Genomic DNA, 18,093 nt, shown 5'->3' with positions numbered 1-18,093 from the left:
GCACCTTTTTGTTAAATATAAATCTCGTTGCTCAAGTCGGAGACCTAGCCGCTCTGCTGCCATTAGGATCTCTATAATTAATGATATGTTAAGTTTAAAAATAACGAATCAAACCAGAGACAGTGTGCTCTACGATAATTGGGTCATGCATGTTTATGATCAATTGTCTTTAATTGGGTTAAAGTTTTATGAATCAAAATGTCCTAAGGTGCGACGTGGGATTGCATTAATTACCACTTCATTAATGCGTACATATCTATCTAAACAGTAACGGTTGTATAATGTTTAGTTGCATTTTAAATGAATACATCAACGAATATGACTGCTTGAGTAACACATTAATATGATTCCATATCAGATGAAAGGGCGTTGAAAGAGAGAAGGAATATAGACAGTTTATAGTAAAATATGGAAAGAAGATTTCTAGCCCCAGCAGAAAGTTGAACACAATAGGAAACCCAGGATGATGAAATAGTAATCAAAACCTCGTGTAAGGGCGTTAGCCACTGAAAATAAATATTTGTTCTTAATCAGAGAACTTTGGGTTTGGTGTGATGACCAAACACAAAGCAAGACACATTAAAACATGGAGAACTCAACTGGATTGGATCAAAAGAAATTATAATTATGAATAACAAACAATATATAGCTGATCTGGGCCTAGTCAAATAATTAAATAAAATAACTTACAGTGTGAGGTGCGCACCCAAATGTTTAAGTAAATACACTTAATTTAAAAGTTTGTTCTGGTGAGTTGGCCTGCTGGTGACATCAGGTATTCTACGACACCAGGTCTTCCACGACATCAGATATTCCACGACATCAGTATAGTTGAACACAATAAATGGTATTATGAATGTCCGATCCCAACAATATAGTATCCTTTAATTTATATGAATTAGTGTTCCAGGGTATCCTTTCAGTAAAATAATGTCAATATCGTTTGTAGTAAAAAAATGTCCTCTACAAGTGATGGTGTCCCAGAATATCCCTTATTGTAAAATAACATCCTTTATAGAAAATAGTGTCCCAGACTGTCAGTTGAATATATTACAACTTCCATAAAATAATAAGAACTACAGTAACTTGAACTATGTAAATTAAGGTTTAAAACAAACTATCCAGCCATTAAACCAATCTTTCCCTTCTTTCGCAACTGCCTTGCTCCAATACTCATAGCCAACTGCCTGACTCCCTATACCCCTCACAAAACTCCTTTGTTCCTATAATATATACACACAGACCCCATTTCCTGTGAGGGCTAATTTCCAGGTAGAACAAGATAGTTGCCTAGCAACCCAGAAGAGAGAGGTGTTAATCCCACCCTTTTGCTGCCACATGACATCATACGAATATACTGTACAAATGTATATCCCTCTGTAAAGTGAGCACTGCACAGTGCACTAATAAACAATTAAAACTATGGTACAACATTTTTTATGTAAGAGCTGACCATCTTACACTATTACTAGACCTTTTTTATTAACTGTGAATAATTCACCGATACTTTAATCTTCCAATTAATTGCTACCAAAACTTTGACAGGAATCTCAAAACTTTGACAGGAATCTCATTAAAGACAAATACTAAAAGCTAGTAATGGCGAGTTAAGTTATTGGAAGTAGCTGAAACGGGCAAATGGTTTCTAATACGACATTGCGTCAATGACCATTTTCATACCCTTTTCGTTGTACACCGTTTCAATATGTACTTTTCCTGCAACCACACATCATAATGTAATTTCCATTTGCATTCTAAACAAAGGCAGAAGAAGTAGGTGGGTGTATGTAGATGGCAATTGAGGCACCCAAGGGAACTGACAACTTAAATTATTTAAAGTACTATTTACAAATATATATGGTTTCGGAGCACATTTTCATCAGTGACAATTTTCCTATCCCTCTAACAGTTTTCTCCACACTTTCCTCAATCTTCAACCACTACGCTTCCACTTCACCTAATTCTTTGTTTATCTTGAATAATTTTTACAATCTTCTAAGTCTCTGAAAGTATTCACTGAAAAAGAAAAACAGACAAGCGTCCAATGTATATAATAATTAAGAGATCAGAGATGCAGAATTCTTGTTTAAATGCACACGTAAGTACGATACTCCTCAACTTATTTCTTCTGTTTACCTTATCTGTTTGATTTCTTTCAAATCTGCATCTTTACCGATTCTTATCGATGGTGTATTTATCACCACATTTTCCCCTGCCGTCTTACACTTGACTGTCAAAGCATATACACTACAAAATATATATAAATGAAATGAATGTTTGTGTAATATGGCTCAATCTTTAACCCTTTCAAGGCCAAACATGCCCCCTCCTCATTGTTTTTACATCACTTGACTTCCTTTCACGATACCCCAGAATATGAAAGATATATCTTTAGATTTTGTTACATGCAGAAAAAATACATATAAATTATATATGATTTGTGTATGAACACACAGCGTTTACTTGGTAAAGCACTGTAAGCCTTTAATTGCTCAGATAGCTGTTGGTAAATTTCGCACATAATTCAACAAGTGACAGTACCTTATGTCATCAAATCAATTAAAATTAGTTGAAATCTTAAAAAGCAAGAAAAAAAAGAAGAAAAAAAGAGTGCCACCAGTGTCTTGCATCAGAAAGTGTATAAGTGTACATACGAGAGTGAAGGTTGATTATGTACCCTACCAACACCTTGTTTCCCTGACCATAACTTACAAATGAGATGGACAAAATATGTTTGTTTTATTTGAAATAACATGGGTAGAGCATTTAATTGAGTACTTTAGTAAAAGTGTCTACATACTTCACATCTCGTTTCTTATTCTTACTGATTGTTATCATATACTCTTCCACAACTCTATTACCTTCCCACCCATAATGTGTTCAATGCAACCTTAATAAATGTTCTATGAACCCACAACATAAATGCTTCCAATGGAAATACCTAAAGTCTCCAGTTAACAGGATGTGTTTTTACAGCAATTGAAATTATCATTTTATGAAAGTTTGATTCTCCCATTCTTCTACCAAGACAATAAGCATTAACAAGCAGACAGTCACAGTATTAAGAATACTTGAGAAAGATTTATTATCAAAATGCTGTCACGTGACGGAATCATAACCACTGTTTGTGTAGGTCAAAGTGGGTCATAACAATATTTAACATTTTTAAATGTGAGTGCAATGGCCAAAATGCTATATTTTGGTTATTTGACGTTGGATTCTGACCCTAGGATGTTATAAGTCATATGTGACACTACATCTCACGCATAGGCACATGCCCACCAGTTTGATGTCCATCGCATTTGAGCATTGATAACATGATCTTTAGCATTTTACATAATGCATTGTGACTATAGACTGATACCCGTAAATTTTGGGAATTTCCTCCCTTTTGTCAATTTCATACGCCTGTAATGACCGAATTGGTATTTGGTCATTTGGCCTTTGACACAAGTAACGTCATTAGTTACAGAGGTACTGCATCCTATACCCAGGCACATACCCACCAAATTTGAGGTCTATCATTAGCAAAACGCTTATTCGTTCAAATTTAGCCAATCTTGACATTTGACCTCTTTGATCATTACCTTTGGTGCTTTGGAATAATTAATGCACTTTAGGCATAGTCTGTGACATCCTACATGAGTTTGATGGGTTTTGGCGCTTTTATCATTCTAACACGCGCATATTGGCCGAAATTATTTTGTGTCACAGAGTCTGATATCCCACGTAGGTTTGAGGGCTTTGCCATTTTGCATAATGGACAAAATACTGTGTTTAGTCATTTGATCTCTGACGTCGTAAGTCACACAAGGCACTTCATCTTATGCCGATGCACATACCAGAGAGAATGCAGCTCAATGGTCAAACCAACCAACCAAGTTTCAGTTCAGTACCTCAAGAGTGTGATGTGGGCAGAAATTTTAGTACCAATTTTGCAAATAAAGGTCGATAGAGTAAAATATCTCTTCACAAATACTCTACGTGTAGGGATGATTTAGCGTCCAAAGCATATTATTATTAAGAACCCAGTTGTAGAAATGTTGCTTGAAAAAATAGGCCTACCTGATGCAGGTACTATAAAACGGCTAATATATTTTTTCTTGAGAATAGAGTGATGTTATCATTCCCCCTCAAATGTGGAGGTCTCTTTTTACCAAAACAAAGGTTATTTGCAGGAACATTTATGAGAAAGTTATTGACAGCATGCTCACAGATGAAACAACGTTTATTTCAAAGTCTCATATATATATATATATATATATATTGGATGTGGGAATCTACAAAGAAAGGTTACCTTGCAAGTGAAAAATTTAGAAAAATTGTCAATTTACTTCAGAAAGCAAGATCATATCATAAGGAAATAGATGCTGCAGCTGATGTTCTGACGTACACTATGGGCATTTAACACCACACTCGATGCTGCACAATCTTTTGTCTGGTTATGACAAGGAACACAGAAGGATGCAACCTAGTCATATGTATTGGATTTGTTATAACTGCAATACAAAGTATTACATTATCAATCACAGGTATAATGAATATGTCAAGTGCTATAAAAAATGTGGTTACCGTGGTAACTGAGGACAAAGGCCAACATCAAAGGTCAAATATCATATTACTCAAAAAGTTACTTTTTGCTATATAACTACAAACAGGAAGTATTGAATTGACATGAACCCTTCAAAGGTATAATAGGTATGTCAAGTAATCTCAAAATATGTGGTTGCTATGGCAACAAACTTGAACAGTCAGGTTGAAAGGTAAAAAAAGATAGAACTGTTTGCTCTCACTCCCAGGGGAAACATTGATTTGACTTGCAACCTTCACTGGTTTGAATATGATACAAACTATCACATTATGTAACTTAGGTTATAGTCAAAAGTTTTAGCATCAATTGCCAAGGCAATATAGCAAATCTTTGGGTATATAATCAAACATTTGGTAAAGAGCATGCTAAATTGCTGACTTCTATACTTCTTAAACACAAACAGGTACATCCACATAACAGCATGCACATGGGTTTCACAACAAGATTTCTTAATACACTTAATGGTGATGCAACATAAATTGTGTTTGCGCACATATTCGTAGGAATTTGGTTGATCGTGTGTTTTGCGGTGGTTGATCTTTTGCCTTTCAGGAAGACGAATCCTTTAAATATGGTGGGAAGGTGCCCCATGCTAGGGAAGTATGCCTGAAGAACTCTTCAAAAGAAAGGCGGGGTCAATTAAAGCAAAAAAAAAAAGATTTTCTGCTTTGAAAACAAGGAAAAATGTTGAACAGACTTGTAACGTTCACCAAAAATGTATAAAAGCTGTTATATAGACCAGAAGCAATTATTTATTGAAGTAATTTTGGAATTAGATACACAACTCTGTGAATTGCCCTCTATTATTCATTATTTGATAATATACGCTTAATTCTAGATGTTTTCGATCAATAAATGCCTGGAATAATTACAACTTTTCTCCATGTAAAACTACAATTTGAAATTCGTGCAAAATATGAAATCTTCAACATCCTGGCTCTGAAACAACTACTAGTACAAACAAAAGGTAGTCATCACAGTAGTGTTCTAAAGGAATATATTCTCCACCAATGGTCTCAGTGTCCCCACATCTGGTCCAAACATTATGTGGTCGTCACGGTAGTGCTCTGTAGCCATAGATGTTCCACCAATGATCTCAGTGTCCCCACAACTCAATACCCACCATACCCTTGGATTCATTCTTAACCATAGATGTATTGGTGTTACTCAGGTGGGTGATGCCTGCTCTTTGTCTCTGCTATAATTAAATACTATACCGCAGCTTCTCATGTAGAATACTTTCAATGGTTACATATCTTGTCTGTTCACTTATCCATTGATGGCCGTTTCTAGCAAATTTAAATGCTGTCTGAAACTTCTGGAATTCAAGTCAACATCATCTTTTCTTCTTCACTGTATAGAAATCCAAATTGAATTATGAGAAATGAGAACGACTAACTGACCTCATATATAATGTTTTTTGTAATTGGTCATTTAAAGCTGTGCCTGTTGGTTTGACTTATTTCGTATCTGGTGATCATTGAGATCTGTTTTTCTTTTATCTGGTGCTTTTAGCAACATTTAATCACATTGAAATATATTTAGGGACATTTAATTCACCAGGTAATGCTACAACTTTCTCATAAATTATTGACAATGATCCTGTTGGTCAATTATCAAGCTGGCTTGATATTTTTTGCATTTGACAAAGGTTTCATAGTAAAGCTATTGTCACCAAACTCAATTAAATGGAGTCATTCCACTATTAGATTTAACAAATAAAAGAAATAATGAAAAAGAAGCATCCAAAAAATGTTGAATAACCAGACTAATTTTGACACATGAACCCAGAAGAGAGTTAACGGTAAACAGGACATTGGTAATAGATAATGGCGAAAAGTGTAAAATGGCTTAGTTAAATCAAGTAGGTCAAGAACCTTTAATCAAAATCCTTCTTGAATTGAGGTACATCAGTCAATATTATTTGGAAAGACACTGCATATATGTAACTTTGCAATCTTAGCGAATCGCGTAAATTTAGCTCTACTGACTTAGCTGTCGCAGATTTGGGTAAGAAGAAACAATGTCTCAAAAGCAGTGTAAAACATGCACAATGCATACCTGGCATAACATATGAAGATCACAATGCTTTCGAAAGTGCTTGGATACAGCTGTTATATACACATCGCAACAGTGTAGGATATGCAGAAAGAAACATCCCAGGGGGTTACATTTAATGATATCATGTAAGCATCTATAAAAAAAAAACAATAAAACATATTACTAAGCAGTTGCATCAACATAACTTTGTAATGAAATTTGGTAAGAACTACTAACATTATACTAATGGCAAAACCCATGTTTGATATCTGACTGTTGAGATTTAACTAATATATATGATGACAAGATGATTTGAGACGGTCTTGTAACTAGCGGTGGAAGACCAAACAATCCTGGTTATTAGTAATGAGACCAGAAATAGTTCAAACAGTGAAAATGTGGGAATCTTTTGTACCTTGTTTGAATATTATTTCCAATTCCAATAGAGATCTCTGATCCAGTCAAACTTAATCGGGAACTCTGAAATGATCAATGATATAAATGTTTTTAACATAAAGACGCGAAAACTGATATGCATATTCATAGCTGTAATTATGATGGTAGCTCATTAAAAATGCAAGTCTATCATTGATATGTTATGAATGATATCAATATCAGTCCAGAAGCTGAAATTTACAAATAACTAAAAAGTAAATGAAAGTTGATACGCAACTGTAAAATGTGATCATTGCTTTAAGAGAGCTTTAGGTTTGTTACTATTATTTTCTCTCATCCATTCAAGTCAGGTACTCTCAGCTCCCATTTTAAATATTTCAAATGTGAGTTATCATAGTTACAATGTTAAAAATGTACTCACCTTGACTTAATATATTTTCTTTCCTACAAGGATCTGTCCATTGTTTGTAAAGATTACTACAAGTTGTCTCACTATCGGATTTCTTCCTCCAAGAAATGAGCAGTTGTGAGATCGCTAACGTCCGACAAGCAGAACAGATTGGCTGGATATTGGACGCTTTTACCTCAGTATGAATAACCGCCTGTTTCCATCCACTCATTAGCTTTCTTGTTTGATACCAGCTGAACAGTTGAGATGGGGAAAACAAATATTTAATGATATTAATTGTTCTATATGTAAGAGACAACAATATATTTTAATGCAGAATGGCTTTTCTTGATCAATATAAACACTTTCAAAATGCTTTTTGTGAATATGAAATGATACAGAATACCCTACACAGGCAAGGGGGGGGGGGGGTCTGTCCACTTCATTAATGTGAAAGTTGTTAAAGTGAGATTCTAAACAGTTTATTTGCTGTTTTAATGTTGCAGAAGGAAATCAAGTTTACTTTAAATGGTAAAGTCGGTTTCTGTAGCAGAAAGTAGTTTTATGTATGAAACAGTTATATATTTTATTGCTAGTACGTTCCTTTGAGGTATAAAATTCAAAATTTACCCTGTTTGTACAGTATCTCTTGCAGGTCTCTGCGGCCAACTGCTAATAATGCCTCTCCCAGTACTCTATATGTGGCTTTACTGCCATTGCTGTGTTTCCAAGTCCGCAACATCTGATAAACAGCTTCCTTGAGTCCCTGGTTGTTATTATCTCTCTCAAGTATACAAAGCTCTGGGTCCTTTAGTCCAAGAATTCTACCTACATTTTTCCATTCGTTTGGAATTTTCCCGGAGAGATCCTGTAATATGATTAAATACATGAGTAGAACATACACAAACTACATCAGTTCTCTATCAGGTCCCCTGGTTATATAATGTTAATAAGTATTGATTAACTGATTACAGAGTAAAGTAATATGAATCCATTGTGTTCCAATTATTGTTTAATTACAAAATATACTATAACTAACACCTGCTGTACATCGTTTATATATATTAAAGCATGATACAGAATGGCATAGTTAACATGCGCGTCATGAGTCACTAAATTGCAAGAGTGGAGTCACGTAAAGCAGTTTGTGAATATCCCCAATAAGGCAACTACGGTGACTTTATTCACTGTAATGGTTGTCACTGGCTAGAAGTCTCTCATATGTGATGAAAATAATCTGTAAAGCTTCCCCAACTCATTTGAACGCGTCCAGAAAGAGAACATTGAGAACATTATGAAACAATCAATTTGTGACAAGTTGTGAGTCACCACTCAACCGAAAGTGTGTAGCACACTCAATTTATATACAACAGATGTTCTAGTTGCACATTACACCATGTAGCCCTTGCATATTACTGGAAGGAATGGCAGTGTGCCACCACGCACAATGCTCGTGTGATTTTATTCAAAATGTTTGCAATGTGCTCGTTCTGGGCGCATTTCTTCATCTTGCATGATTGCAGATAAAACACATACAAATGGCATACAGCCTTCTAAGAATAAGCACAATATGACTTGTGTGTCTCCTTATTTTGTGTACTGGAGTATAGGTTTATATATGGAATCACCTGATCGATAGAGCAACTTAGGAAAATGTGTCCTTAAGTCAAGCACCAGAAGATCAGAAAAGAGTCTCAGATAACTTGATCATTGCAAAAGTAAATCACTTCTGAAAGTTGACGACAGCAGTTTCAGTGGAAAACTATCTCAGCCACTTTAAAGAGTAAAGTTCAAATCATGTGACAGGTAGTGATATAAAGGATTGCCAGGTGTCAGAGATATGGGGCTCAAAATTAAAATAATGGTCTGGGAGTCATTTTGTAAGAAGGTATTAGATCTGTTATATTGCTGCTCTTAATCTCATTTTGGCAATTAAGACTCAATGTTGCCTGTCACCGGGTTGTCAGATATTTTGAGCGCTGAATGTTTTGTCTCTCTGAAATATAGACCTGGGGACCTACCAGTATGTTTTCGAAATGGTTACCACTATGGTAAAATTTGCAAGTAGCCTCAAGGGTGAAATAGACATTTCCCCATCCCATGTAATATATGAAAAAGAATGATGCAATCACCCCTTCCTCAACATTGGTTTACAGAAAAGCCATTGAGAAATGTGCAACCTTCCGGAGGAAGGTATAGCATCTATAAATATTGCTTTGGCTAAATACAGGTAGTAACATTATGGGGCAACAATCACCCAACTACAGTTTTCACCTGCAGTTGTTTAAGTATATACTGTGACATGTTTGGAGCTAACCACCTTAAATTGCCTTTGACCTCTGAAGAAACAAAAGAGTACTTGGACTCCATTAGTATATCCAAGCATTCCATTTTGAATTTGATAGCTTACAAAAGTGTTCAGATATTTTGACCTCTGTTGACCTCAAATGGCCTTTGAACTCAAAACAAAGTTTTCATCTACTCAATAACATGCATCCATGTGCTACATATGAGAATTCATTCAACCTCTACCTTGCGAGTTTACAAGGCGTTTGGAATTTGACAAAGCGGTGAGAAGAAACGTGCCCGGTCAATCATTTGAATTGTGCATTTCCAACTAATTAAGTCTCCGAGGGAACAAAGGATCCAATGAAAATGATAATATAAATTATTTATTGGAACTTTTGATAACCATAAACAATTCTTGAGGTAAAGAAATCTAATCATATAGAACCCCAAAAAACTCAAATTTACGTAATTGCATTGAAGTTTGTACACTCACTTCCACTTTACATACTCAGGGAAACTGAAGCTGGACCCAAGACTAAAATCTATGCACAAGACAATGGTTGAAGCTGTTAAAAGTTGTGCTTAGTACTTAATTTATTGTATGTAATCTCCAAAGGTTGATTTATGAACCAACATTGTGTCGGCTGTATCCTTCGTGTGCATAAGTTGCTAACATGTGTGTCAGCTATGAGCATTTCAAATTGTTGGCAAAAGGCTCACAGACAGCATTTAATTGACGCACTCTAATTTGAAAAACTCTCTCATAAATCATGGCGCGGATTCATGAGGGCTTGGTCGTATGCTGTCAAATATCTGTATAAGTTACTGCTTTCACTATTCTAACATTTCAGTCTCATACATCTAATTGCAGCAAGCACATACTTCATTAAAATTAGTTATTATACAATAGCATCAGTACTAGATGACAAGAATTTTAGTAGAAATAAATCATGATGTAATATCATACAAGCAAACCATTGAACTTGAACATCAAAGTAGGTATGCCTTAAGGGCCAGTATGGACAAACTGTAAAGCACCAAATTGTGTTATATGTTCTAAAGAAGACTTTTTTTTAGGACAACAGAATCTTGTTTATGTAAATTATTACCATGAGACTTTCTGTGCTGGCTTTTAGATCAATGTTTTCTAGGGGTTGTTTGACAGGTTGACTTTCATCACAAGTCCCCTTCTGTGACTGAGATAGTCCCGCATCAACTAATTTATCAGAACTGCTGGCTGCAGAATCTTCTTCTCCATCCTGTCATCAAAAAAACAAGAAAAATGTTAATAAATATGTTAAACTTGTACATTGAACTTTAAATTGTTTGATCAAACAAGTCAAATTTTGGTCACATAAATACAACAGTCAATGTTTCTCAATTCAAGTCAAGTAACAGGTAGATTTGGCTTCATCAGGTCAAGAGTAAAACAGGTCATTTGATTTTATCACAAATCAAATCAATCACATATTTATGTTTTTTAAGTCAAGTAAAGTCACAGGTAAATTTTATATTAGCAGGTCAAGTCTATCACAGGTCATTGACTTCATTGCAAGTCAAATCAAGTCACAAATTAATGTTTCTTTAGTTAATTCACATGTAAAAGTTATTTCAGTAGGTCAAGTCGATCACAAGTCATTGATTTTATTGCAAGTCAAATTATGTCAGAAGTCAATGTTTCTCATTTCAGTTCAAGTTACAAGTCAAATATAAAAGCAACTTACATGGTCATAATATAGGTATAGGCATTAAACATATCAAAAATTATAGGCCAACAGGTTATTTTTGCTGGTATGCGGTATATATATATGTTTCCTACATATATATAAAGGAAATATATATATATATATATATACATATATAGATATATAGATATATATATATATAGGTAGGAAGCTACTATCAGAGCTGAAAAACAGAAAGATGCAGTATATGGGCCACATCTTGCGATCGAATGAGCTTCAGAAACAACTCCTTTAAGGGAAGGTGGGGAGCAAAAGGAAAAGAGGGAGACCAAGGAACACGTGGTTGGCAGACATCCGGAATTGGACAGGAAAAAGCCTACACGAACTGGCACGTACAGCGGAGGATAGAACGAAATGGCGAACCATGGAATCCAAAGCCTCGAAGGGACAAGGAAACATATAATAATATACTATATATATATATATATATATATATATATAGCTACTAATTATTATACAGTTCTATTGTCATAGAAAGGGGGTTTACGTGGAGGAGAAATGTTTGGGTAAAAAGCACAACATTTTATCTATTTTAGTGTTTTGAAGATTTTCAATTTTCAACTGTTCAGGTTGGACTGTGCATATTGGTCACATGTATAGGACCATCGTGACTTTTAATTTTTTGTCTGCCAAAATGTAAGGGTTGGGGAAGGGGAGTTGCATTGATTTTTAACCCCTTAGAGGTATGTGCGATTGACCCCTGCCTATGTACCACCATTTTAATATCAACCCTTATAACAATCAACCCCGTATTGAATAAACCTCAGCAACTATATTTGTCACTCCTCATATTAATTTTCTTAAACAGTCTGCATACTTCATGCCCCACTCTACTACCCCCCCCCCCTCCCGTAAAAAAAACCTCATTGATATGTATGTTTCAGTAAATAATAAAGCTTATTTGAGAAAACAGACGATGAATGATGAAAACATGTCCTGCTTTAAGACATATGTAGCAATTTTATATTACAATATTAATGATGCAATATCATCAGCTGCAAAATATTCTTCTCAACATTACTTGGTGTAGTCAAGGTTTCCCAGATGTTTCAATGCTAAGTTTTCTAAAGAAAAATACTATTCTAAATTTATAGTCTACACCAAAATTCAGCAAGTTAGGATATGCCAGAAAACAGTTTAAAATGCTAAATGTTTAGACAATGCTGCAATGCACAACATGTGTCTTCCTTCATAAGTGTACGTGTAAGAACAAAATACACTGATTATTTGTTTCAATTGGGCAGAGTATTTGCTCCCAATTTCTAACAAATTCGTAGTGTCTACTCTAATAAATTCCATTAAAAATATTCCACTATTTTTAAAGCAAGTCACAAGTCATTGTACAAGCAAGTCAAGTCATATCAAGCAACTGTTCATTTGTTGTCAAGTCACATCAACAAGTCACGGAAAATGTGAGTCCGGTCTGACTTAAGTCACAGGAAAAATTGGCGTGTTCAGCAATTAGGAGAATATATCATATGACAGCATAACAAATAGCCATTTCCACCACATAGATTAAATCTGGTCACTAGCAAGGAACAAAAGAAAACAATTTCAAGTTTACAATTTGAAACTATTTAATGAGCTCAATATTTTCATATGCTTGTATGTCTTTATCTGATCATCGTAAATGTGTAAGACCTTTGTGACATTTATATTTCCATCTTTGGAAATAACAAAACTTCATCTAAGTGTTTCCGTTTTTAGGTCCCGATCAGTTCTCTGCATACAAAGTAACGATTACATTATACATGCTATTCATTACATTCCTCTCATCGCTAAGTTTCCACTTTAAAGCAGTTTGTTGTTCCTAGCAGTTTGTTCACTGAATTCCCTCTTCCTTTTTCAATCATTTATTGTTTCTCCTGGTTTCATTCCTTTTATCTCACCTTCAAGTTGTTATCCAATCACGTCTAATGACAATTATGAAAACTATGTCACGACTGTAAATTCATGTTAATATCAACAGAGTTTCACTTTCATATTTGCATTCAGTAATGTATTGTTAATTTAACTGATTTGTTAACTGAGAGCCTACCGCCTTCATCAAATGGACCTAGCTTCCTTCTTACATGCAAATTGCAAATTACATATTCAATATCAATCAAGAGACTACTTTCTTCTAGAAATCAAGGTATAAGCTATGAAATGAGTAGAAACATCTTTTATTATAAGAAGCTATTTTGACCAGGAATGTTACAACTAAACTAATATTTACTGTAAATTATTCCAAACATTCTTTACCTTAAGAATAAAGTGTAATTCCACAAGCTCTGATCCCTGCCCAGCCTTAAAGTGACATTTACAGTTGTGCCTCTCATGTGTACCTTCCTTGATGTTTAAATCAAATATGCAGAAACCTCCCTTGGAAGTGGCAACCCTTGTAAAAGATATTTCCTGAAATGAGAAGGTGAGTCTTTAACATTATTTTTGTAATTACTCACAAGAATGATTGTTATTCTATGGTATAGTGCTTGATACGCCAACCTAATAGTAGGATAATGTTTCATGGGCAATTAGTACTTACAAGAATCACAAATCCTCCCAGTGGATATATAATTGCCATTTTATGGAAACTAAAACCCATTACTCAAACAGCTGATTTGGAAGAGAATTGTACACAGTTTACATTATTGACATACTTCTGAAGAAAGCTGGTTAAAATCCTTTCGACATTGTATGTCATATCTGCAGTTGCAGATAATATATATTGCCACTTCTTGGGGATTTTAGGCCCTGAAACCTTTGTCCCTTGTATTTAGAGCAAATCAAAAGTTGGTGGTAAAGAGGTGTTTTTTTTTTACTTCTTTTGCTAGAAAGAACCAGCAAGGAGTTTAAAGTGTTACTGAAAAGAATTGATCTTCTCTGAAGAAATGTTCATCAGAACTACGTCTAAGCAGCTATGTTCACAATCTGATATATGTCAGCCTACATTTTAGAAGGAGACTGGACTGATTACTATGTTACATGCAGAAACTATCCCATGTCTGTTTCATCTGGTAAGAGAAAATCCATGTGTCTACTGGTTAAGTGGTTGACTTGATTTGACTAACTGTACTAGCAAAGGAACCTCCAAATTGTTGCTCCTTAAAAACAATTAAGTACCTTACAGTCATGATGGGCTGTGAGTATGATATTTGCCATCAATCTCCAGTCTGCAACATCATGCTTTTTTTGGATTTTTGACTCCAAAGTACCTTTCAAACCATCGCGAGCTATATTGCTAAATATACATCTTTCTGCTAGATATAAATGATATTTTGCAAACAAACATTAACTTATTTTGTAATATATAAAGAATAATTAACATGATTTATTTTTAATATTACCTTTCTTCATTATTTTGGATATTAAGAGCAGTTCACACACTCAAATATTGCTCATTAGGGCCTTTCTCGATCACGTGTGTGACTGAAAAATGGGGAAACTTGCACTTTACCACTAAGTAACTACTTTTAGGTAAAGAAAGTTGGGTTGATTTCAGTACTTAAGTATGCACTAGGGAACTCAAAAAACAACCATATAGCGTTGCCAAAATCAGAACATTCATGTGCTGGCAGAGGTCATTTAAAGGTCCGTCACCTGTGTGACCTGAAATGAAACTGGCCTTTTTTCACACAAAAATCATTGACAAATTCCTCAGTTTCTAACAGGACTGGATAACCATAATTGTTCATGTTTCTGCCTTAACGTGTTTCCATTCCAACAAGACATTTAACCTATATATTTAAATTCTAAAAATAGCATAATACTACATGAGCTAAAAAAAAATCCGGTCACGTGTGTGACATTGTTGGGTCACGTGCGTGACATTCTGAATTTTCATTCCATAATATGCAATATTTGCAGTGCAAATGTTGACACTAGTAATGATCACAGAACAGCACTGATGTTGATATTCCATAGGAAGTACTTTAAAACAGTTTTACTGCCATGGTTTTCTACTTTGGAGGGTCACGTGTGTGACACATTTGGGTCACGTGTGTGACATTCTGCATTTTCATGGATGTTCATTTGCATATAACACTGTTGTCATGCAATGCACACATGACATAACAACAGTCCAAGTTCATAGTGCTGCTGCAATTTCAATGGATGAGGCTTTTCTCATTTGCATATGACACTGTTGTAATGTCACACTTATGACATAACAGTCATAGTCCACATTGTTGCTGCAATTTAATTGGATGGAGCTTTACTGTTGTCAGACCACACACACATAACAAACCAGTCTGCTAACAATATTTAGTCTATTGAATGCTTAACTTGGGACTTCATTGTCACACACGTGACCATAAATGTCACACATATGACCATCGTTCACGTTTGTGATGACTAATAAGAGGCTATTAATTAATCGTATGAATAATTCTTTTACTGAATATTTTGCAGAACTAACAGTCTTTACCAAGAACGGATGCATATCAAGTGTGGACATTATAAGGCACATCAGTTACTTTTTATGAAAACTTTTTCGTTATTTCAGTCACGTGTGACATCAAAATTATGCTAATTAGCACCCATTATTAGCAAAGAATTGAAGATCAGGAACCTTTGCTTTATGATGGAAATAAATTAACCCTCGTTAAACTGATTCCAGGTGATAGGTGATAACTGAATTATTATTTCTAGATACGCATGCAGATACGCAGAAAAAAATATATATATATACATTTAAAAACTACAAATTTTGGCTAAACGTGACAATCATGCAAATTTATGCAAATTAGTATATTATAGTTGTAATTTTAATGAATAAAATATGAAAAAAAAACTTGAGGTAACCCTGTAAAACCAAAAATATATAACTTTTGGTCCCTGATGAACACTTTATTTTTTTTTTTCATGCCAGTTTCATTTTCCAGAGAATGAAAATGAGAATTGAGCTTTCTAAATTATGTGAAGTTTAATATTTTACACTTCATGAATATTATTGACAAAATATGTAAAATTAAAATATTGAACTTCCACCATACCTTTGTTTTTTTCTCTTCAGCGTCATAGGTCCAATCTGGTGGCTTTATTTTGACAAAATGACATGTCAGTGGCAATTTTCCTTGTTTAAAAAATACTGCAGACTGCTTTACTAACACAGACACTGCATTTATGCTGACAATCTTCAAACAGAGAAGGGAGAAAAGAAGCAAAAATTTGGAAGAAGAAACAGCTTGCAAGATGCTACAGATATCAATTTGTGAACTACAGCACCAAAAGGCACAGTTGTTTGGACAAGGTTTATCATTTGGACAAGTGTGTCTCAGTGAATGAACTATTTGGCACCTAAAAGTAGGTGCCAGCATGTTTTGAAACTCGTCCACCTCCAGACACTACTTGAAACAACTGAGTGTTTGGCTAGACAGTACATTCGGAGTAGTATTAACATAGGCGTAGGAGGCGGGGGGCTGGGGGGGGGGGCTGCAGCCCCCAACCAAAATTTTTTTTGTGAAAATTCGGGCAATATGCTGAGAATTTTTCGGGCACCTACTGAAAGAAAAATAATTTGCATTGTGTTTTTCAATGGTTAAACTGATATTATTATGATTATTATTATTGTAACAACTTCCCCAAATATGTAAGGGTAATAACACGCTTAGGCGTACAAGGCGGGGGGGGGGGTGGCAGGGAGAGCGTTTTGTGTTATTTGTTTTGTGATATTAATATAGGCCTAAAATTTTCTTATTTAGCATCATGAGGCCCGAATATTTCCGTGTAACACCACCGATTATCGACATCTTTGGCCACAGAAAAAACCGCAGTAAACCTTTTTTCTTTTTCTAACTAGTCAATTGTATACCTGGACATCCCCGACATGAGTGTATATAAGAACCATTTTCTTTTTCATGGATGGTGGGGGGGGGGGGGAGTGCCAACACGCCTAGAAGTACAGGTTTATCATATTCTTTGTTATTTTTTTTTTTTTTTTTTGTGAGACAAATTGCAGTCTCAACCGACACAGTGACATTATCCCGCCTACGTGTCGTTAAACAATGTATGCTTTTCTGGAGGTAGCTGAGTACTGTGTTAAAATAATAAATACTTAAACTAAATAGGAGCTTAAAAATTATACTATCCTATTTTTTCACCTTCAAAGTGATGTTTCCATTTTTTCTTCTTCTAATTTACCAAATTTTTGGGGAAGTATAAATTTCTAAAACGTGAGATTATAAAATAAAGAATGTTTAGATGCAACTTGCAAGGCCTCAAAAGTGCCATTTCCGGCAATCTGAGAGGCATTTTTTGCCCAAAAATGTCTTGAACGCTACGCGCCAACCGATGGTGGCGCTCCGCTTAGATAGTGTCACGGGAACTTTCGGGCACAAAAGTTTCTGCCCCCAAACTGAAATGGTCCCGTACGCCTATGATAACACGGCAAATGATTGTATGTTAATGGCATGCGGTGTAATAACCGATGCATGCCTATATGGACATTAAGTTGTTGAACGCGCGTGGAGCGCACGAAAAATTTTGGTTATATTTTTCGGGCAAGACGTTACAGCCCCCCCCCCTCAAATCAAATTGGGCTCTTACGCCTATGAGTGTTAATGCTTGCTTCGGCATTCTTTTCAATTTCTCTGAGTTTGTGTATATATTAACAAATTATTTACTATCTAACCACAAACACAAATCTTGTTGAGATCATTCTT

At 35.0% G+C, this 18,093-nt stretch overlaps 1 protein-coding gene across 11 annotated transcripts in view; it reads right to left on the bottom strand.

Moving 5' to 3' along the window:
- Positions 1-604: 604 nt before the first annotated feature.
- LOC139982453 (uncharacterized) overlaps positions 605-18,093 on the bottom strand; it is a 564,762-nt gene continuing 547,273 nt past the window's right edge. For all 11 annotated transcript variants that reach the window (XM_071995344.1, XM_071995338.1, XM_071995343.1 and 8 more), the window contains 7 exons: positions 16,426-16,566; positions 13,694-13,846; positions 10,814-10,963; positions 8,046-8,283; positions 7,449-7,669; positions 7,047-7,111; positions 605-6,785 (listed from right to left, as the gene is read on the bottom strand). In XM_071995344.1, the coding sequence (XP_071851445.1) occupies positions 7,647-7,669; positions 8,046-8,283; positions 10,814-10,963; positions 13,694-13,846; positions 16,426-16,566 (705 nt within the window). In that variant the 3' untranslated portion in view covers positions 605-6,785; positions 7,047-7,111; positions 7,449-7,646. The remainder of the gene's footprint in view (positions 6,786-7,046; positions 7,112-7,448; positions 7,670-8,045; positions 8,284-10,813; positions 10,964-13,693; positions 13,847-16,425; positions 16,567-18,093) is intronic.

Source organism: Apostichopus japonicus, chromosome 16 (assembly GCF_037975245.1).
Source record: "Apostichopus japonicus isolate 1M-3 chromosome 16, ASM3797524v1, whole genome shotgun sequence".
Taxonomy (NCBI): domain Eukaryota; kingdom Metazoa; phylum Echinodermata; class Holothuroidea; order Aspidochirotida; family Stichopodidae; genus Apostichopus; species Apostichopus japonicus.
This window is presented reverse-complemented; position numbering and strand designations above follow the sequence as displayed.